General features: G+C 39.7%; 1 protein-coding gene across 3 annotated transcripts in view; it reads right to left on the bottom strand.

The window, feature by feature from the left end:
• Positions 1 to 22,806, bottom strand: part of LOC124615558 (asparagine synthetase [glutamine-hydrolyzing]) — a 231,326-nt gene that overhangs the window by 9,642 nt on the left and 198,878 nt on the right. For 2 of the 3 annotated variants that reach the window (XM_047143533.1, XM_047143534.1), the window contains exons 10-11: positions 11,460 to 11,603; positions 9,034 to 9,190 (exon numbers count right to left, since the gene is read on the bottom strand). In XM_047143533.1, the coding sequence (XP_046999489.1) occupies positions 9,052 to 9,190; positions 11,460 to 11,603 (283 nt within the window). In that variant the 3' untranslated portion in view covers positions 9,034 to 9,051. Of the gene's footprint in view, positions 1 to 8,985; positions 9,191 to 11,459; positions 11,604 to 22,806 lie in introns of all 3 variants that reach the window. The other variant, XR_006979801.1, reaches the window with a different exon arrangement.

Genomic DNA, 22,806 nt, shown 5'->3' with positions numbered 1-22,806 from the left:
AATGGCCAAAAGTTATGACTGTGTGAATCTTTTTATTGTGCCTATCACAGCTCAGAATCTCCACTATATGGCGAGTAGCAACTCTGTAACTTCATTTGTTTAAAAGATATAGTAAATTTAAATTATCAGTAGTTTCAGTTGAGCATCATATCATCATTTACTCCACACAAAACACATTGAACGATGACAGCATGACACCTTATTGAAATTATCAGTATTTTCAGTTAAGCATCAGATCATCATTTACTCCACACAAAACACATTGAACGATGATAGCATGACACCTTATTGAATCATTAGGTAACAGAACATTTGTTGTAAGGTTTAGTGCATAATAGTTTATTTATCAGAAAGCACACTGGTGCATGGCTACTGGCCATGACATTCCAAGTTAAGAAGGAAATTGGTTTTCTGTAAAAGAATTTAACGTTTATTATGAATGGATATTATTGTTATTTTATTTAGAATGTGAAAGTGGTCAAGCTTTGATTATTTAAATATGTTAAAATGTAAAATAAGTGGTAGCCAATCAAATGGACAGCTTCAGGAAAGGGAACGCCCCTAGTCGGTTGAGCGAGGATATTCGGTGCACAGAAAATGCGGCTGGGGATGGGCAGAGTGGATAGTTCAGATTGAGACACGAAAGTGGACAGTAGGTCTTCAGGCAGCTAGGAAGTGAAATGACTTAGAAAATTTCATGTTGTGTGGTATTGCAGGACTTAGTCTCTGAGCGATGAGCAGCCATGCACCTGGTGTGAACTCTAACTTTTCACGTAGTTAACAAGGTGGAGTATTGGACTTCTAATTCGTGATGAGACTGTGAATGATCGAACTGTATCAAATGGATATGCACTCAAGTATAACAGCAACTCTAAATACGACCGCTTTCGCTATAAGTTTGCTTTCTGAATAAACATTACTCTAACCATATCGCAATTGTGTGGCCTACATCATTTACGGGTCATTAATTTAGTTCCCGATATTATTATTACTGATTAGATGTTACATTAACTTTGTTTCATACAATTTCACAAACTTGCCATCACCCAGACAATTTAACCAAAAGGTCACAAGTGTCTAATTTAGGGCATGTAATGCGACATGTATGGTTCAACCCCTAGAGAAGTTTAAGCCAAGACATTTTGATGAAGAGGAACCGCATGTGAGCCCAAACATCTTTGGAATGTTAGCTCGCAAAGGAAAGTACAGTTATACTTAAGTGATGAACATGTTGTAATGGAACAAAGAACACATTAGAAGCTAGTGTCACCCTGCATCCAGTACATATTGTAAAATGTCAGCAACTTTTCACATGAATAAGCACCCAGCATCATTTCAATTAGATATCTGTGCAGTGACAGTGTTAATTAATGTCGAAACATATTACAGAATGGGTTCACCATTGTTGTCATGAGCTGGCTACAGGTTAATTTCATACAGTAAACAAAGAATACGAACCAAGCATAAATTTGGAACAGAAGCCAATTGCAAGCAAGTGGGACACAACATTCCTAATTAAGTTGTGGCTAAAAGGGAAGTGGCAAATATTTTTTGGATTTGACAGTTTCATAAGTTTTTGGTTTGCTGATCAAAATTCAAATTATTTTAGTGCGACAAGACATTACTTTCTGCAGATTAAAAGAGGTTTGGGAAGGATTTGAGGAACCATTGAATGGAGCCAGGAATTTTATAGCCCATATTATTCTAAAACAACAAAATATGTAATTTTGCAGTGTACTGCCAGTAGTAGTTTCAGTTAAAGCAGTAATCAAAGGAGTGAATTAGACTAAATTCAAAATCTTAGAGTTATTGAACCTATAAATGTGAGCAACTGGATCATATGTAAAGTATGACTCAAAACAGGAAGCTGTGCATTGTAACTTTTTGGAGATTTCAGGTCTATAATCAATTCACAGTCCCTAGTGGAGTGTTAGCCTGCTCCTTGGATATCAAAATTAGTCAATGTGAATCATTTATCTAAGACAGAAGTACCAGTTACCACTAAACACTGAATCAAAAAATTTCTTATTCTTCATCCTCATCCTCATCCTCCTCCTCCTCCTCCTCCTCCTCTTCCTCCTCCTCCTCCTCCTCACTGTTTTCCCACAGGTTCCACTCTTTTGATTCTCTGTCTGCACTTGACACAATCTTGTGCCTGGTCTGACTCAATGCCCACTATCTTGAGGTCAACATGAGAGGTAGCTAGCTGACACTGCCTCAGTCTTGGCCTCCCAAAAGGTCGCTTGCGATCAACTTTCAAAAAAAAAAAAAAATTAACAATTTGCAATTGTATCTTGGTCTGTTTGAAGCATATGTCCATACCACTGTAGACAACTTTTCCTCATCTTTGCAACATATCGGACACTCCATACTGTTTGTGTATTTTGTCATTAGTCACATAATCATCAAGTGTCAGACCAGCTGTCCACTGATGCATTTTGGTGCCCATTACAGCATGTTGTTGCCCTGCTTTTCTTGTTGAAGACCAAAATTCTGCACTGTACAAGGCAAATGGGTGGACTGCAGAGCAGTGTGTTTTGACTTGAGTCAGTCCAGGATCTTCTCATCATAAAGCACATCAGTCATTGTCTGCCATTGAAGCCGAAGCGTTGATAACAAAGATTGTGATTTCAGAAATAAGTGAGCCATTGGCAGCGATTTTTGAGCCAAGATACTTGAAGCTGTTTCTCTTTGGCAGATCTATATCATAGATCCTGATTGTGCCCATTTTATTTGCCTCTGTTGGCAGGTATTTAAGTTTCTTTATAATGAGCCACAGACCAGATTGTTCAAAGCAGTTTTTCCATGCTTAAACTTTTGTTGAAGGATTTTCTTGTCTTTAGTAGCCAGTATAACATCATCAGCATACAGTAGGGTCCAAGGTGCTAATTTCTGAAGATCTCTAGTTATCGTGTCCATTGTTATGATGGACAGAAGGGGAGAAAGAGCTGGTCCTTGATGGACACCCACAGAAACAGGAAAGTAAGCTGGTGCTCCAACAGTAGAATGAACTTGATTTACAGGATTATGGTAGAGCACCTGGACCCATCCAGTCAGTTCATCAGGTACTTCATCCTCTCAGAGGGCAAACCATGCAGGACACCTTGGTAATCAGTCAGGAAAATGAACTGACTTTTCGTAGACTTCTCACAGTGTTTCTCAATAAGTGAGTGAGTTCCATAAATAGCATTGGTGATCTCACAACCTTTTACAAAGCAACATTTCAAGGACTGGTGGTAATACTGACAACCTTGCATATTCTGCTGTGCTTTAAGATCTTCATTGTAGATGATAGGAGGCATACAGGTCAGTAGCTGGAACATTTAAGCAGACTCGCCTCCTGTTTCCAAATTGGGATCATACTGCTAAGTGCCCCCAGGCATGTATATTCTTCTCTTCAATGATCTTGTTGAGGAAACTGTCAGACATTTAGCTGCCTCCCAGAACCTTGCAATCAACAGTTCTGCTGGTAGGCCAGTCGCCTTTCCTATGGCTCTAAAACTTTAGGCTTAGTGACTGACAGGATGAATTCTTGAATGGGTGCCAACTATTGTACTGGGGAGTGTGAGAACTCTTCATTGAAGACTGCCTCGAAAAGGCAATGCTGGTGCTTTGCTGCCATCTTTCAGTCAACAGTAAGTTTACCTTCTTCATCACTGATGCCACAGAAATTCTGTATGTCTGTAGTATGCTGATGCCACTCCTTTAAAAGGCAACAGGTATATTGCTTACCAGGTGGTGTGCCAGACCTTTCATAAATCTTGCTGTAATGAGCTGATTTTGCTGCTGCAACTGCCTTATTTGCATCACAGTAGATATTTCAGTTTTGTTTTTGAAGCAAGGAACTAGTGACAGTACTTTTTTTCTGCTCTCACTTTGTTCTTAAGATCCCCTGAAAAAAACCATGTCTGATGATTTATTTGAGGTCTTCCAGCTTTGATATATGTATTTGTTCACAGGTGACTGCTTGAATAGTTTCTTTTAATACACCTCACAGTGTTTCAGTGTCAGTATGGGGTGGAGAAGGGATATTTGAGATGATATCTTTCTCTCTTTCCTTGAACCACCACCATTTTATCCGTGCTGGGCCACACCGTTCTTCCTTCTTTAGAATATTGCTGCACGTTTGTAATGCAATTGGGCAGTGTAGGGAATGGCCTTTGCATCTATTACCGGCTTTTGATCATGTTTTCACACTAGAAGCAAGTCAAACTTCTGCCACTGTAGTATGTCCAAAGATGGGGGGCACACTTCTTGAAAAATATGTTCGTGGTAACTAGATTGTGAGTTTCCACAAAAACTAGTATTCTCTTACATGTTATTAATTACACTTGCACCATTCCTTTTGAGTACTAGTGCATGATTTTTTTTTTTCCAAAAAATATATCGCAGCAACTACTTTGTGCTGTGAGAATTATTTAGATGACATGATTGTCACAAGAGCATCTGAATAACTTGCATGCTGTATTTAGCCAACTGCAGGGTATTGACAGAAAATGTAACCTGAAAAAAAGGCATTTGTTTTTTTAATAGGATGTTACGTAAAAAGGAATGGTCCATAGCAAACTAGTAATCAAAACCATAGAAAAAGAACCTAACAGCAACTGAAACACTGCCACACCTGCAGGATCTGACAGTGTGACAAATCTTTTTGTGTAAAATAAATTTTGTTGAATTTAGGTAGGTTAGTTTAGCTAAGCTAAAAAATTAATGACAGCTCAAAGAAACTGCTCCCACCCAAACTGAAAATAAAGCTGTGGCTGTAGTTTTTACCACAATGAAATTCCATTCCTATTTATATGGAACAAAACTCATTTAGACACTGAATAAAAACTACTACTACAAGAATGTTTCAGGCAAAAGTAAATATTTTGGAAAAAAACTAGGTTCCAACAGAACCTAAGTTGGCTCTTAATTTTCAAGTCTGATTTTTTTGTGTTACCCTCTAGTTTGGTTACATAGGATTAAAAAATGAGTTGTGTGTTATTTGGGCTCCATAAGAGACAAGAAAGCTATGCCCCTATGCCTTTTTATCAGGGGAAAAATCTACTTTAGTTTTATCTAAAAAAGTATTACACTGATGTACTTAATTTCAACTTAATAATTAAATCTATTGTATTAAATTTAACAGTTTAATATATAATACTACTATGTAAAATGTCAGTGGAGAAAAAATGATGCGAAAATATTTTTTTTTCTTTACTAATCTGTACTGTTCAATGAATCTCCTTTTTAGGCCCTGAAAATTTAGATGATATTTGAGTACAACCTGAAGCACATACTGCTTCTGATAAACAATTTTTTGTAGTCCTTCATGACTGGTTGATGTCTCTTTTTGTGAAGGAACTGTCTCAAGAAACTTGTCACTTTAGTCAAACATGGTAAAAAAAACTACTATTGTTTAGCTAGAAACAAACTGTTTTACTCCATTATTGATAATTTCAGAGATTTCAGTATTTCCCTCTTGTACTCTTTTTAATATTTACATCAGATGGTTCCACCCCATAATCCAGTGCATTGACCACTTTCATTGGAATAGGATCAAAGACTGCAAAAGCAATAGATTTAGGAGACAGGTACTAGTAACACCTTTTCAAGTTTCATATCAGTGCACACTGTACTGCAGAGTGAAAAATTCATTTTGAAAACATCTTTACAGATTTGGTAAAGCTACACAAGTTATATCACAATTGGTAAGCTGACATTAATATAGCTTTGAAAGAACACTGAAATTCATACGCTGTAAGTTGGCTACAGCACGGTACACAAATATTTCAAGTAATAAACCATGTTTTGCCTAAGGCAAAGATCCCGAGTTCTAGTCTCGATCCAGCACACAGTTTTAACCTGCCAGAAAGTTTCATATCAGCTCACATTCCACTGCAGAGTGGAAATTTCATTCTGGACTTTTGAGAATGGTTTTATGCATAATGGCTGCAAGGTAAATACAAGAGGTTTCTTTCTAAAATATTCTGAAACAAAACATCTCTAATAGTTACTATAATTGATGCTGTTGCATCCAAAATTAATGCTTTAATAATGGATTGAAGGCCCTAATCAGTGAGTGTGTCATACACAGATGAAGCATGCCCTTCTCCAGCAGTCGCATTTCACAATATATGCACACCAGGAAGTTTATCAGTATCAAAATTCAAAAGAATCTCAAGTGTTTTTAACACATCATTACCAATTAATCCTCTTCTTCTTCAACTCTAAGAGTTCATTGTGAACATTGGCATCTTCAAAAATTCTCTGCCAATCTATCCATCTTTCCATCTTCTGCAGCCCATTTTCTGCAGGTCCTTCATAACTCCATCTATCCACCAGATTCTCAGTCGACTCGGTCATCTTTAACCCCCTGGGTTTCCATCTAACATTCTTTTATTTACTTCCTTATCACTCATTTATGCCACATTCTCCACCCATCTTAATCAGGCTGATTAGACTATTCTTCCAATGTGTGGATTTTTGATGTCATTGACCAATTTTCCAAGGCATATGTAAGTACTGGTCTTATAAGTGTTTTATAATTGTTAATTTGGTGATACAAGTTAAGAGCCATGAGTAAAATATTTTTTTTAATATAAAATAGGCTCTGGTAGCTGCTATTAATCTGTTTAATTTCATAAGATGGGTCATTTGAGGGGACAACTGTCAATCTCAGATATTTAACTGCTCAACTCTCTCAAAAATATAATTGCCCAATGTTTCTAAGAGTGGCACATTCTCGTTGCATGCATTCCCTACAGCAGTTTATTTTGTTTTCTGTCAGTTGATATTTTGTCCCACATTCCTGATGGCTTGCTCAAGTGTGATTTGTTCAATTTTGATAAATGTCTCCTCCACCCCCTTCCTTGTTCTTGTGACTATATCTATGTCATCAGCATAATCTGAATATCTGCTCTGATTTACAAAACACCATTTTTGTGTCCCTCATGACCTCCTCCAAGCCAACATTAAACAGGAAACATGCCAGCACATCTCCTTGCTTTACACCATCATATATATCTAGTGGATCAGACAGTGTTCCTCCCATTCTTATACTACTCTGTAGCTTATTCATGGTCATTCTTGTAAGCCTTAACAATTTTTCAGGATTTCCTAGCTCGGTCAAGGCACAGCACAGTTGCTCTCTATCTATGCTATCATACATTGATTTGTAATTTATGAAAAGGTGGTGTGTGTCAATCACAAATTCAATTGTCTTTTCTAAAATTTGCCTTAGGCTGAAGATCCGATCTGATTTACTTGTCATAAATCCACACTGGTATGCATTAGTTTCTTTCCAAACAATTGGAGGATACAGTCCAAGAGTATGTTGGGGAATACTTGGGATATAAAATTTAGCAGCCGATCTCCTTTCTTGTATATATGGCATATAATTCCTGCTCTCCATTGCTGGAGCTTGAAATTACCAATTTTAGGAGAATTTGTTCTGACTGACTGCCACCTTGCTTGAACAGTTCTGCTGGAATATTTTCTGTGCCTCGTGACCTATTGCTCGTCAGTTACTTCAAAGCAATTCTCATCTCTTCCAAAATTCACAGGGCAGTATTTTTGTCCAAGTCATTTAATCCTTGTACATGCAAGAGATCTCTTAGTATCACTCTTAGAGTTGAGGAGTTTATAAAAACGTTGGCAACCATATGTCTCACATCTCTGTCACGCTACATACAGTTTTATCAGCTTTATCCTTTATCAAGCTAGTTTTTTTTCCCCACTGTAGGGTGTGTGAGCAGCTATTACCTGCCTATAAAACTTTCGCATCTCATTCTGATTTCTCTGTCCTACTTCTTTCTTTATGATCTTCCACCATTGCTCTTGTACAGCTTGATTGTAAAGCTCTTCTTCATGCCATGTTATTTTTATCAAATCAGAGAGATCTTATGCACATTGCTTCAGTTTCTTGTGTTTTTATTTGCCAATATCGCCTCTGCATTCTTCATCATTTACCATTGATTCTCAATGTTGTCAAACTCTTCAGCTCTTCTAAGGATCAGTGATATCTATTCTTGGTATTGCCTTCTAACTGCAGATGATTTTAGAACTGCCACATTATATTTCTGTTTGTTGGTTTGGATTCCTTTAGAGGTACTGGAGATTCTAGCCTTCACTTGTGCCCATATCAAACAGTGATGAATCTCAATTTGGGGCTCCTGAGGATCCTCACATCCAAGAGGTCCAACTAGGGTTTTGCATAAATCAACACAAAATCAATCTGGTTAACAATGATCCTATTTGGTGACTTAAGTGTTCCTTGTGGTTTGCAAAAGTGCCCTCATTAGTAAACAATAGTTTATCTTACTAGAGAACCCTTTGACAGCATTTCAAACAACAATGCTGTTGATGTAGGTAAATATGGAATGGGTAATATTTAGGTCTGTGAACAATACATAGGATAATTGTTTGACTGATAACAACTTCTCTTTGAATTTGACCAGAACTGATGTGTAGATCTATTCTAGCAACTTCAGGAATCACTGCTTCTCTTGCATTGATTATTTGCAGTTCTGCATTGATTGTTTTCTTGCAGGAAAACTTGTGTTTAGGAAATTGGTGTGTGTTAGACAACATCTGTTCTATGTAAAATTCTGCTACTCTTGAAATACGTTGGTGACATTCACTGCAAATTAATAAAATGTTTTTAAATTATTTATAAGAAAAATGAATTGGAGACGAGTTGGACAAGCTTCCGGCCAAGTGGTTGTTATTCCAGAATTCCAAGTGATATGAAAAAAAGATGACATTATAAAAGATGTACAAGCTATACAGAAACACATAGCTGAATACCACAATACATGTATAATAATGATCCTTCATTAAACATTATAAAGATTGTACAGTGCACAATATTTTCAGAGAATCTGTAGAAAACAAATTAAATATAAATGTCAATTTAAACAATGCCTCCAGTTTCTAGAAAATAGACTTTTACATGTGATCTATGTAATTTGTTATGCTAGTACTTGATTTTCCTTTTTTTACCAGCTATCCAACCAAGCTTTGCCTGCATTTTTCTAGCAATGTTCTTACATCAGATGAGCAATGCCATTATCCTTGGGCACTGTCACTGTCTGCTGAATAGTGACTGATGAAACGTGCTGACGGATCGTTAACAGTCACCCATCGTGGCATCCAGAAATATGGTATCAGGTGTGACTGATTTGGAAACTGCATCTCAAACTGTTTCCTGGAATAATTAATCATATGGTAAAAACATTTCTTACTTTCAGGTCTTCAAAGACTTTTTCAGTTGAATATTTATTTATTAACACTAAACAAAGAAAGTGAGAGACTACAAAATGAATTGGCCCAAATTACTGGTTATGCTGCAAGTGAGCTAGGGCAAGACTCATCAGCAGTCTTACATAAATAAGTTTTTAGAAATCTTGTGTAGAAGGTAAGTATTATATGTATCTAATTATTGTGTTAATGGTGATCCCAAATGAGATGAAATTCATTCTGTTTTCAGCTAAACTCCAAATTTTGGGACAAAAGCTGTCAATAAAGTTTTTGTAAAAATTTGCTGTAACTGATTATTCTTTATTCAAAGCCACAAAGAGTCTTATTATTAATTACCATAATCAGGTTGTTCATTTCTGAATAATAATTTATTTTCTTCATTTTATCAACCTCAAAAATAACACATGCAGTAATATAATAATGTACGGAAAATTTTAGTTGAGAATTATTTAGGAATAAAGGCGATGACACACTGAAGGGCAGAAGCACTGCATCTTTAATATGTACACAAACAACAGGTACAGAGACTGGCTAGCTTTAGGAATGCACTTCCTTTTTCAAATTAGTAAGAAAACATCCATGAATGTGCGGGCACACCTGTCTCCCGACATTGTGCTCAGTCGAATGGGCACGATGTAGGGAGACGTGTGTGTGTGTGTGTGTGTGTGTGTGTGTGTGTGTGTGTGTGTGTGTGTGTGTGTAGCAATCAAACATTTGTGGAAATTTCATCTCTGTTATTCAAAATTTATTCTGTTTCTACTGCTGCCTCTTGCATTTTGTGTGACTTATTCTTTAGGCTGGCTAGCAAACTGGACTCACATTCAGAGAAGGAAAATGGTTCAAATCCACATTTGGCAATCCAGGTTTACATTTTCCATCCCTAAATCAATCCAGGCAAATACTGGGCTGGTTCCTTTGAAATGGGGTGGCTGATTTCCTTCCCCATCCTTGAAACATTCTGAGCTTGTGCTCAATCTCTAATGACCTCTATGTCAATGAGATGTCAAACCATAATCCTCCTTCCTTCTCCTATGTGGTCATTAGTAACCTACCCTAATTCATATTGATATTCCATCCCAGATTTTCCACTGTTTAATATTAATTAAAATTTTTAACTTGTGCATATAGACAAGAGAAAAGTGCAACTGCCTTGTCAAGCACATTACAAATTGTATGAATCACAACTAGTTCTGTGGAGGAAATAAATGTACTGAAAGAAAAAAGTAGGATCATTTGATGATACCAGTCAAGATGTAGTACATGACAGGAAAGTGCACACACTTTTCAAATTAAATCAGTTTTTACTGATTCCAGGAGTAGCCTTAGTGGTCTAAGTTTTAGTTATTTGGCCATTCCACTTATCATTCTGTATGAGATGAGTTCAATAAAAATTTAATTCAGCAGAATCTTCATGTTGTGAACCGTAATTCCATTTAGTATTGTTTTTAGAAACCTTACAAGCATTATTTTTTAAAGCACCAGATCGCACAAACTACTAATATCTAATGAAGACTTAAATCATTCTCTGTCAGTCTCATACCCAGAAAACTATGAACTTAACAACTGGCACACTTATTTACATCCTAACATGTCAAAACCTTTTTGTTTTTGCATTACTTACATTCTTTTTAAAAATTACTCTAGTGAGCCTCTCTTTGAATAGGCATGCACACATTTATACAAAATATCACACTATAATGAAAATACTATACTATAATGAAAATTGATATGTAGGCATAAACTGTGTAATGCATAAGAGTATACTGTAACTGGAATGGGATATTAATCATGCAATTGAATGACAATTACATCAAAATAATTTATGCCATTTAAACTACCAGTTCCAAAATTTTGGAAAATATCTGAACTTGCGGTGAGCACAACTATCAGCACAATCAATAGAAAAACACAAAAATATATCTTAGCACTCCCATTTTCCATAACCTAATGCTTCTTCATCAAGGAGGAAAGAAAAATTGGTTTGGGTCAGTGGAGGAGGTTGTGAACAGGCAAGTAACACAGAACCCAGATGAAGAATGAGCCTTCATCTTTGTCTCCATCCACTTCTCTTTAATCAGGTTTCTGAGTGGACTCCTTCAAATCAATTCATCTTTCCTCTCAGAAGAAAGTCCATAAGATAAGTCCTTGCCGACACATATTCTGCATTAAACAATTTCCACAATGAGTTTTCCTTTTTATACAGAAAATTATCTGACCTGTAGTAATATGCTTCCTTTGTAGGTGGTGTGCAGTGGGGATACTTTTTCGATGCACCAGCCATCTCATTATCAGTCACTTGAGATTCCACAATGTCCTGTATCACATTGAAGAGGGACTTCTTCTTTGATGTAACACCATCACTTTAACATAAAGAGACATGTGTTAAAAAAAATCATTAACAAAATCTTTCAGTCAAGAACAACTCTCTCCCATCTGACAAGTGTTAGCTTCATTTCAGCTGGTCTACTGCACTTCAAATGTGTACTAGGACTTTTTCTTAGTTGAATCCCGATGTAAAAGCTGCAAAATATTTATATTAAATTCTCATAAATGTTTCTGAAAGATAAAAAAATCAATGATTTGGTAGTCAAATTCAAACTATTTGCAATAAATTGTTAATATTTGTGAAGAGCCTGTAAGAATGTATCATGTATTAGGAGAGAAAAAAAATTATCCAGACGGTTAAGGGAGGCAAAAATTTGTGATGGGTACTGGAATTTGATAGGAGGAAAAGGAAAAATACTAGACCATGGAATAGGGGCTGCATACAGGAATGAAAGAGAAACCCACTTGGTAGAATTTTGTGCACAGCTTAAGGTAATCATTGATTATACTTGATTAGGATCATGTAAGAAGTTTGTATATGTGGACGAGACTTGGAGACATTGGAAGGTTGATAATATGATGATAAGACAGAGATCTTGGAACCAGTTTTTAAAATGTAATATAGGATATCTATAGTTAAAGTTCCAGTTTCAAAATGCTGTAGAAAGAGAACCACAACTCAGAATGATATCAAATTTGAACAGCATATTATCGAGACAGGGGGTTATGTCATGGAACGAGAGAGAGAGAGAGAGAGAGAGAGAGAGAGAGAGAGAGAGAGAGAGAGGGAAGTTTGCATCTGATATGTTCAACATGACTGTCTCCATGAAGGATCGTGCACTGCTGGTAAAGTTCTTTTGCAGAACAGTGATGTGTGCCAGTAGCCCTGCAGAAGTTCTGGACAGTCAAGGATATGAAGAAGGCATTGGTCCAGTGTCTCTTAAGGGTCTGGGGAAAATGATTACAAAATTCGAAAAGACAGTTTCTTCTGCAGTGTAATGTGGTAGAGGGAGGAAAGTAATTGATCCAACATCTGCCAAAGATGTGGCCACAGTATTACAGGAGGGGTTGCGTGTTGATGTGCAAACATGCAGTGCATGGGGAACTGCCCAAATGTTAGAAATGCCTGTGACCACAGTGCATAAAATCCTATGAAACATTGTATGTTGCGAGCCATACAAACTCACCCATGTTCAGGAGCTGCTTCTGGCTGGCTTGCCAGCAAGACAAATGTTCATTCTGGAATTTTATGCATGCATGGAAGTAGACAATGAATAGCCATAGAATATTCTGTGGACAGGCAAAGCCCATTTCCATCTCCATAGTCATGTCAATATGCAGAATATGGGCAATGGAAAACCCATACATACATCACTTCATTCTGCCAAGTTTACTGTCTGGTTGGGGTTGACAGCATTGTCATAAGGCCATATTTTTTCCAGGAGATGAGTCCTGCAGTCTTGTTACCTGTACTGATACTGGCAAACACTATGAGAGTCTTTTGCACACCAATCTCATTTCAATCCTTCAGTGGCATGGATGTAAGGGTAGGACAATTTTTAGCAAGATGGCCATCCTCCACACATTCCACAGCCAGTCAAGCAGCTGCTGTAGAGGCGTTTTGGAAATGCTAGAATTATCAGACTTTGTTTCCCAACAGCCTAGCAGTCCACGATAACCTGATCTTAACCTGCGTGACTTCTGGCTGTGAGATTATCTGAAGGATGTTGTTTTCAGTGCTCCAATTATGAACGTAGCTGAATTGAAGGCACTTTGAGCAACGCATTTTGAACATGACACCCAAGACACTCCGATCTGTGGTGGAACTTGCTGTTTCTCAGTTTCAACTTGTGGCAGAAAACAGTGGACAAGATACTGAACATGTCTTTCACCAGACTCATGACAATTTTGCTTTGTATAAAGTTTTTGGCCACATGATAATTCAAAAGCAATTTCTCCAATCCAGTGTTGTATGACCTTCCTGTGGATGATGGGCTTACCCAACTAACAGTGCCACAACTATTGAATGTCAAACTTGTCCAGTCATGCACACTGAACAGTACAGATGGGGACATGTGCAACTCAAACCATAGCTGTCACATTACAATTCATCTGTCATTTGTAACTGACCCCATTTATGGTTCATTGGTTCACAGGTATTGCATCAGATAATGTTGTGGAAGTTGCACAATATTTCAACGAGACAGCTGCTCACATCTTTAGATCTTTAGGTGCTTACTGACATGTAGCTGCAGTGACTCTACAATATACAGAGTGGAGAACCATTGTGTCACTAAATTTTAACCTTGTGTAGCTGATGCCAGTAGGGACCAAAATTACTAATGTTGTGTAGGTCGACAGCACACCATTTTTAAACTGTGGAAACTTGGCGCCACGCACTCAGATTGGCCGTGGGATTGCTCTGTTGCCATTTGTCAGTTGACGGACAGCACTATGGTTGCTGGTACACACAAACAAACATCCCTCACCCCATCACTGGCCCAACTTAATACACACACATGTCGAATAGGTCTTATTGTTTGTCTCCACCTCACGTTACAGGCATTCACATGTAAGCTTTGCTTAGGAGCACACACACATCACCTGTGATTTAGTCATACAGTAAGCATCGCGGCACAGTAGTCGTTTGAAGAACAACGAGACATGGTTTTTGTTTATGAACTAGCTGACAGCAATGCGCATGACGCTCGGTGGTTGTATGAGGAACGGCACCGAGTAAGACACCACCCATTCTCACAAATGTTTACAGCAGTTCACTGGCAATTTGGCGAAACAGGCTTGTTAGCAGGATATCATGGTGATGCTGGAAGACCTCAAACACGACAGGATGCTGCATTTGAAGAAACTGTTCTCGAGCGCTTCGAGGAACCACATAGGACAAGTGCTCAAGCGGTTGGACATGACATGGAGGTCACTCATCAGTTAGTCTGCGAGGTTTTGAGGGTTGATGGCCAGCATCCATTTAGTTTCCACCCTGTCCAAGACCTAAATCCTGTGGCGGACTACGGTGAGTGTTCATCGGAGGTGAGGGTATCATCTGGAGTGCCCTAGGGAAATGTGGTAGGTCCGCTGTTGTTTTCTATCTACATAAATGATCTTTTGGATAGGGTGAATAGCAATGTGCGGCTGTTTGCTGATGATGCTGTGGTGTACAGGAAGGTGTCGTCGTTGAGTGACTGTAGGAGGATACAAGATGACTTGGACAGGATTTGTGATTGGTGTAAAGAATGGCAGCTAACTCTAAATATAGATAAAAGTAAATTAATGCAGATGAATAGGAAAAAGAATCCTGTAATGTTTGAATACTCCATTAGTAGTGTACCACTTGACACAGTCATGTCGATTAAACATTTGGGCGTAACATTGCAGAGCAATATGAAGTGGGACAAGCATATAATGGCAGTTGGGGGAAGGTGGATAGTCGTCTTCGGTTCATTGGTAGAATTTTGGGAAGATGTGGTTCATCTGTAAAGGAGACCGCTTATAAAACACTAATACTACCTATTCTTGAGTACTGCTTGAACGTTTGGGATCCCTATCAGGTTGGATTGAGGGAGGACATAGAAGCAATTCAGAGACAGGCTGCTAGATTGAGCCTCTGGAGGAAAGGAGGTGTTCTTTTCATGAATCGCTACTGAGGAAATTTAGAGAAACAGCATTTGAGACTGACTGCAGTACAATTTTACTGCCGCCAACTTATATTTCGCGGAAAGACCACAAAGATAAGATAAGAGAGATTAGGGCTCGTACAGAGGCACATAGGCAGTCACTTTTCCCTTGGTCTGTTTGGGAGTGGAACAGGGAGAGAGGATGCTAGTTGTGGCGCGAGGTGCCCTCCGCCACGCACCGTATGGTGGATTGCGGAGTATGTATGTAGATGTAGATGTAGATTTAGAGCACAGGATAGGGTTTTGCCGGTGGTTTCTGCGACATGCTGCAAGAGATCCCAACTTCCCCGCCATTGTGTTGTTTACCGATGAGTGCACCTTCCATCGGGGTGGCCTTTCCAACATTCGAAACGTTAATTACTCGGCAAGCGGAAATCCTCACATCACGTACATCCATGGACACCAGGAACGATTTTCACTCAACATTTGGGCATAGTGGGTGATCATCTGATAGGGTCGGCCTGTCTACCTCCTTGAGTTACTGGGCCAAATTACCTTCACTTTTTGCAAGAAACTCTACTCGGCCTGCTGGAAGGTGTTCTCCTGCACATATGGCTACACATGTGGTTGCAGCATTATGGGGTGCCCACACATAACAGTCGTGCTGTGAGCGGATATTTAAATGAACTCTTCGAGGGCCAGGTAATTGGCAGAGGTGCTCATAGGACATGGACCCCGCGATCGCCAGACCTCACACCACCAGACCTTTTCCTGTGGGGATTCTTCAAGGTTCTAGTTCACCCCCCCGGACGCGAACTAGAAACAAAGAGGAATTAATGGATCGCATTCAACATGCCACCAATCACATGAGGGCAATGCCAGGAATCTTTGAAAGAGTTGGGCACAACACCGTTCAATGTTACCAAGCTTATGTCACGTCAGAGCGTCGCGTGTTTGAGCACCTGCTTTAAGTAAACAATGTCTTAGTTACAATTTGTAAAATACTTTCTGTACGTGAACTAACAGCTGTTGACAGGTTTGTTCCCCGTACGTCTTACTACTAAACAACAATGGATGTGTCGGGACCCCGGCAGATTCGCCCCCAGGACCCCAGAGTGGAAGGATGGTGCGCTACCACCCAGCATGCGGGCTGACTTGGATACATTGTGATCTCTGGCAGGCAAAGCATTCGTGATCATGCGTCATCCAGAGCATCCAGCAACAGCGCAATCCCACGGCCAATCGGGGTGCGTGGTGCCAAGTTTCCATACTTTAAAAATTGTGCATTGTCGACCTACACAACATCAGTAATTTTGGTTCCTACTGGCATCAGCTATCCAGGGTTAAAATTTTGTGACACAGTTTTTCCCCACCCTGTATACGCTGACTCCCTAGAAAAGAGCAGGTGCCAAGCAGTGGGGTAACATCATCATAGATGAATCACAGAGCACAGTGATGTCCAGTGCCTCTTGCTGCAGAAACAGGCCATAATCTTCGCATTCGCAACACGGGAAAAGCGCGGCCACAAACAGCGGCCCAGCACATGCCCAGGCAGTGTGTTGGTGCCCAGTTTAAGTGTACAGACTTTCTCTGTCTGTGTTGATTTGGATTCATTTGTCTGTGGCTGATAATGCCTTAGTACCACCAATTCTGGTTCCCATGCCTTTCTGAGTCAAAATCTCATATGACTTCGTCGACATTATCCGGCGCTATGCCTGTGAACCAATGAAGCAGTTAATACATTGGGAAGTCTCAAACAGCATAACTCCATTTATGTTAAGAGCTTACAGTGCTATCCATTGGCCCGCCGCCCTGCTCAGTGTCTTCCCTGCACTCAAAGGGTGTGTCTGATGCCCCACACACACTGCCACTGTGTATACTGCTGTTGCTGATAGTGGATGGGTGACCAATTCAGTTTCAAACAGACAAGGGAGAGACTGTCCAATTAATTAACTTAGAAACATACAGGCTCTTGGTCTGACCTGCATTGCAATGGCCACTGTACCAAGTTGTGTCTTATAGTAGATGGTGTTTTCCTTTGAAAGGACAACCCACCATCTCTGCATGTTATGTTAAGATGCCTTTCCTGTTTCTGGTTTCCAGATAGTTGACAAAATATATTTATTTTCTCAATCAGCCCCTTTCAATATCTGTACTCCTTACCACAGTCATACAACCAGCTCTTTGAGAATACTTTCGATTGGGCAGAAAATTCCCGGCGCACATCTGACTTAAGCTGCTCTGATTCCTAAATTCTTTCACCCCTGCCCCATCCCTTTCACCACACATGAGAAGGTCAATGCCAAGTTGCAGCATTTTCATGACTTGATATTTTTTCTTCTATTATGTTGAGTCAGTGGACCACCCCTTTGGTGATGATTCAGAAACTACATGGCTCTGTGTGCCTTTGCAGTGATTTTAAACAGATAGCCAAAGTGCACTGTATCACGGATTCATATCCAACTCTGCAGCTGAAGAAGTTGATGAAGCTGTCAGGGGGCCAGTATTTTTCATGCAACAACTTGTGTATTGGTTGCAGCTTCTCAAATTTTCTTTGTGCTCAATACCCCCTTTGGGCTTTACCAGTTTAATCACTCGCATTTTGGAATCTTATCTGTGCTGAGACTTTATCAATGATATCTGGAGCAATTGATTCAGGACAAAAGCTGCTGCATAAATTACTTCGTTGACGTCTTGGTAATGGGCTCTACACGATAGGAGCATTTAAGAAGTTTGCAGACAATTATCCAATACATTTTGAAAGTCACCTGTCTCACAAGCTGTAAAAATGCAGATTTGTCTCCCTGAAGGTGCATTTTTTTGGGACACCTGTTTAGCAAAGAAGGCCTCATCCTTACAGACGAGCATATAAAAGCCAAAATCAACCTGCTGCTGCCTAAGAACCCAAAGGAGGTCTGGTACACAACTAAGATCTCTTTTTATGCTGAGTTCATTTCCCGGGCCACACACATCTGCTATCCTCTTAGGTGGTTTCACCAAAAGGGCATGAAGTTAAGGTGGCCTGTGAACTGTTAATAGTCTTTTCAGCCCCTCAAGCACTGTTTTTGCTCTGCTGCCTGTGTGGCTTCCTTTACCCCTGGCCACCAATGCCTCCCATCATGGCATTGCCATGGTTTTGTCCTATCAGAACCCTGATGGCGAGGAGCAGCCCATAGAAGATGCTTTCTGCAGTGCAACATAAGTATTCACAGGTAGATAAGGTCACTGGCTATCATTTATACAATTAAAATGTTCTTTTATGGAGTGAAGATCTTATGCATCACCGATTACAAACATCTTGTTTCCTCATTTGGCCCTCACTCTAAGATACTGTATAGGACTGCCCACCCCTCGCAAAGTGGCCCTTCTTTGTCAGAAATTATAGTTATTGCATTCGTTACCGGACCACTGTCCAACATGCTAATGCATACGCACTTTGGGAGTTTCTGGCCAGTCCCAATCCAGAGTTCAATTAATGAGAAAGATACGTTGCAGCTTTGAAAGATACGTTGCAGCAGGCATTGCTTGATTCTTTGCAGGTGCAGTTAGCGGAGTGTTTGCATGGGTGCCGGCTGTGGGGTCTTTTAGGTTTATTACACCCTGAGACACATGCCCCATTTTCCACATGGCACTGCCATTTGGGCCCAGTCTTTCAGCAGGCAGCAGGGAGGGCTGCCGGGTGTAGTGGTGGGCCACGTAGGTCAGCATTTATTTGTGGTGGATGTCACTGAGGAGCAACTGACTTATCATTCCAATCAATTGTGTCTACGACCTGTATGGGCTCCGCCACCACCATCATCTACAGGGTGTTACAAAAAGGTACGGCCAAACTTTCATGAAACATTCCTCACACACAAGGAAAGAAAATATGTTATGTGGACATGTGTCTGGAAACGCTTACTTTCCATGTTAGACCTCATTTTATTACTTCTCTTCAAATCACATTAATCATGGAATGGAAACACACAGCAACAGAATGTACCAGCGTGACTTCAAACACTTTGTTACAGGAAATGTTCAAAATGTCCTCCGTTAGTGAGGATACATGCATCCACCCTCGTCGCATGGAATCCCTGATGCGCTGATGCATCCCTGGAGAATGGCGTATTGTATCACAGCCGTCCACAGTACGAGCACGAAGAGTCTCTACATTTGGTACCGAGGCTGCGTAGACAAGAGCTTTCAAATGCCCCCATAAATGAAAGTCAAGAGGGTTGAGGTCAGGAGAGCGTGAAGGCCATGGAATCGGTCCGCCTCTACCAGTCCATAGGTCACCAAATCTGTTGTCGAGAAGCGTACGAACACTTCAACTGAAATGTGCAGGAGCTCCATCGTGCATGAACCACATGTTGTGTTGTACTTGTAAAGGCACATGTTCTAGCAGCACAGGTAGAGTATCCCATATGAAATCATTATAACGTGCTCCATTGAGCGTAGGTGGACGACGAAACTAAAATGAGCTCTAACATGGAAATTAAGCGTTTCCAGACACATGTCCACATAACATCTTTTCTTTATTTGTGTGTGAGGAATGTTTCCTGAAAGTTTGGCCATACCTTTTTGTAATACCCTGTATAAGCTGGCCAGATGATGAGGTCATTGTCAATTTTGGCCCATTGGAATCCTGCCAATTGCGGTGGCACGGATGCACTCTGCTGCCTTCTGCCGTCCTATCTTTGACTGTGGACTGGGGCGTGGGTGAGGATCACTCCTGCGACTGCTGATGTGGAGCTCATGGAATTTGACTCAACCGCATCAACCCCTCCCACTTGCCAGTGGTTGAGTCCCCACCCCTGCTGATACAAGCAGATCAACTGTCATCCCAGCTTTCACAAACTTCCAACCCTCTGGCAGAGCTAACTGATGGGCATTGCCTCCTTTGGTAGTTGATCCACTGCTGAGGAAACTCTGGCCATCACCGGTTTTGCAATGGTAATCGCAGCAGAAGTCAGGCCAGTTTTGGCCCTATGTGGCCTTTTCAGGAGGGAGGGATTTAGTATCCAATGGATACAGATGAGCTGGTGTGGTTATCAAAGCAAAATAAACAGAATGTGAAGTGTATTAGCAGAGCCACTGACTCAGGTTTTTATCTACCAGCTGTCATAGGTCAGACCCAGCAGTTCTTTTGCTGATTTCAACTATCACGCACCAGTCCCTCACCTCATGCTGTGCTATGTTTTCTATGCGCTATTAACAGTTGTTCGCACTGATGAAGTTTGTGTTTATCTTTGTGCTTCATCTCTATGTGGTGCTCAGACTCTCTGCTCCTCTGTAGATTGACTCAGACACTGTGTTTTGTTCCCTCTTCTGGGGTTCAGCTCCTGGCTTCTTGTTGAGCTGCCATTGGCCTGTGCAGTTTTACATCCATGATGACAGTGATGGTTTGTAGTGTTGCCATGCCTTGTACAGACACAAAAAAGGGAATAGAAAAGATATTTATGACACAACTTGGCTAAAAGAAGGTATTGGTTAACATGACACCCGATCCTGAGGCATCGACAAATCATCAATTTGGCAATGCTGTGAGGGGAGGCATGAATACAGTTAAGTAGGTTCTAACAGATGCAGGTTACAGTAGTTATTCAGAGATGAAGATGTTTGCAAAGGATAGACGCATAGAACTGCATCACACCAGTTTTCAGACTAAAAATCACAACAAATTTTGTGAACAGCATAGGAATTCAGATAATACTAATAAGTATATGAAGTTGGATACCATCTGAAATTGAAATCAATGGAAATGTTACAAGAAAATGAATTTTCATGATAAAAATGAAAAACTTAAATTTACTTAAGTTACTACTGAGTCTACTTCTAACATAAATTTCATAAGAGTGGGCAAAAGCTTGTTTGTAGCTTGATCCATTAAATTATGCATGATTCATCAACAAAAAAAGCTGAAAACAGAGAGAACCATACACATATAAGTTCTGCAACTATAGTAAGATAAGCTTTCAAATCAAGTTGGTGTATGATCTTTGGCAAGCAAATAAATACTTCAAATCATTCCTTATAATTTGATAAATTTCAAGTGATTTGATGACACACAAGTTGTATATTTTCTTGGGCAGTGCTTGTGTAAAGATCAAGTGGAAATTGTGTTTGGGTTATTAATCAATAGATACAAACCCTGGACCTAATTGTTCAACATTCTAAATTTATTTAGTTGTACTATTTGATGTCCTTGTCTCTTGGTGATGTGTATTAGGTTGCTATTTCAATTAATTTACCTGCTGTTTTCAAAGTTAATTTATCTTAATAATCATGGTTTTTCTGTAAATTATCAAATGGCATCATTACATGATTGAGTTTTTGTTGGCAAGTGAAATTTTTCCCTGTTTATTCACACATTAATATTCACAAAAGGAATATCTACTTTGGCAAATTTTATAGTTATGTTAATTAAAGTTATGGAGTATGATATTTTTAAACAATTTTTAAAAATTTCACTATTTGTAATGAGGACTGGAGTTGCTCACAGACACATGTTGATATCGCTCGTCAGCAAATAATACAGGAACTTACTCTCCAACCATGTGTCATATCTAATCTGTTTGCCTTTAGCACCCTGCAAATGATGTGTGCCTCCAGCAACATAAATGCACTGCCCCATTTCTCTTAAATTATGTCTCAATCACTTCAGGTATGTATGATGGACATGAAGGTATTTATGTAACCCTCCACAACACTTGACCTCTACTCTAGTGAGCACATCTGCCAGTGAGCTAGATTTGTGGACTTTGGATCCCACTCCGACCAGTCTCCACAAGATTTGGCTGTAGTTGAACAGTCATGTATCAGGATGGCTCTTCAATGCCTTTGGTGTCTCATGTAGTCCATATCATGATCCATCACCACCATATTCTGGGCAAAATAGAATGTAACATACTACTGCGAGTAGGTACCTCTAATTCAATTGCTGACAGATGTAAGGATCGCCTCAGTTGCCTGAAGAATATGCTCTACAACCAGTTTGTAGGTTGGACCTGGTGAGGCAACTTTCACCATTCAGCATGAATTGTTCAGCATATTTAGACCAGAAGTGAGATGGTTGTGAAATATAGATCTACACTCTGCAAACTATTGAAGTGCATGGCAGAGATTATCAAATTCAACTAAAGATGAATTTCTTCCCATTCCATTTTAATGTGGAGCACAGGAATAATGACTGCCTTAAACATATATGAACATAATGCAATTAGTCCAATCTTGTCTTCATAGTTCTTAAATGGAAATGGAAGTCCCATGCTTCTTGACAGAGCGTAGGGGAACAATGTGGGAGACCTGCAATCGCCATACTAGGCAAGGTCCTAATGGAGAAGGTTTGCCGTTCCCTTCCTCTGACCATAACGGGGATGATTGATGATGATGAATATGACACAACAACACCCAGTCATGTCAGGGCAGGTGAAAATCCTTGATCCTGCTGGGAATCAAACTCGGGAACCCATGCTCAGGAAGCGAGAACGCTACCGCGTGACCATGAATGGCGGACATAGTTCCTAAGGAGGGATATTTAGGGGGCTCTAGTATGCTACATTCCTTGCTTGATACTGGTTCTTGATACTGTGTAAGCAGGCTTTTGCATGATAATAGGTATTTATCTCCA

Source organism: Schistocerca americana, chromosome 5 (assembly GCF_021461395.2).
Source record: "Schistocerca americana isolate TAMUIC-IGC-003095 chromosome 5, iqSchAmer2.1, whole genome shotgun sequence".
NCBI classification, from domain to species: domain Eukaryota; kingdom Metazoa; phylum Arthropoda; class Insecta; order Orthoptera; family Acrididae; genus Schistocerca; species Schistocerca americana.
Note: the sequence above shows the minus strand (reverse complement) of the source record. Positions and strands in the feature narration are given on the sequence as shown.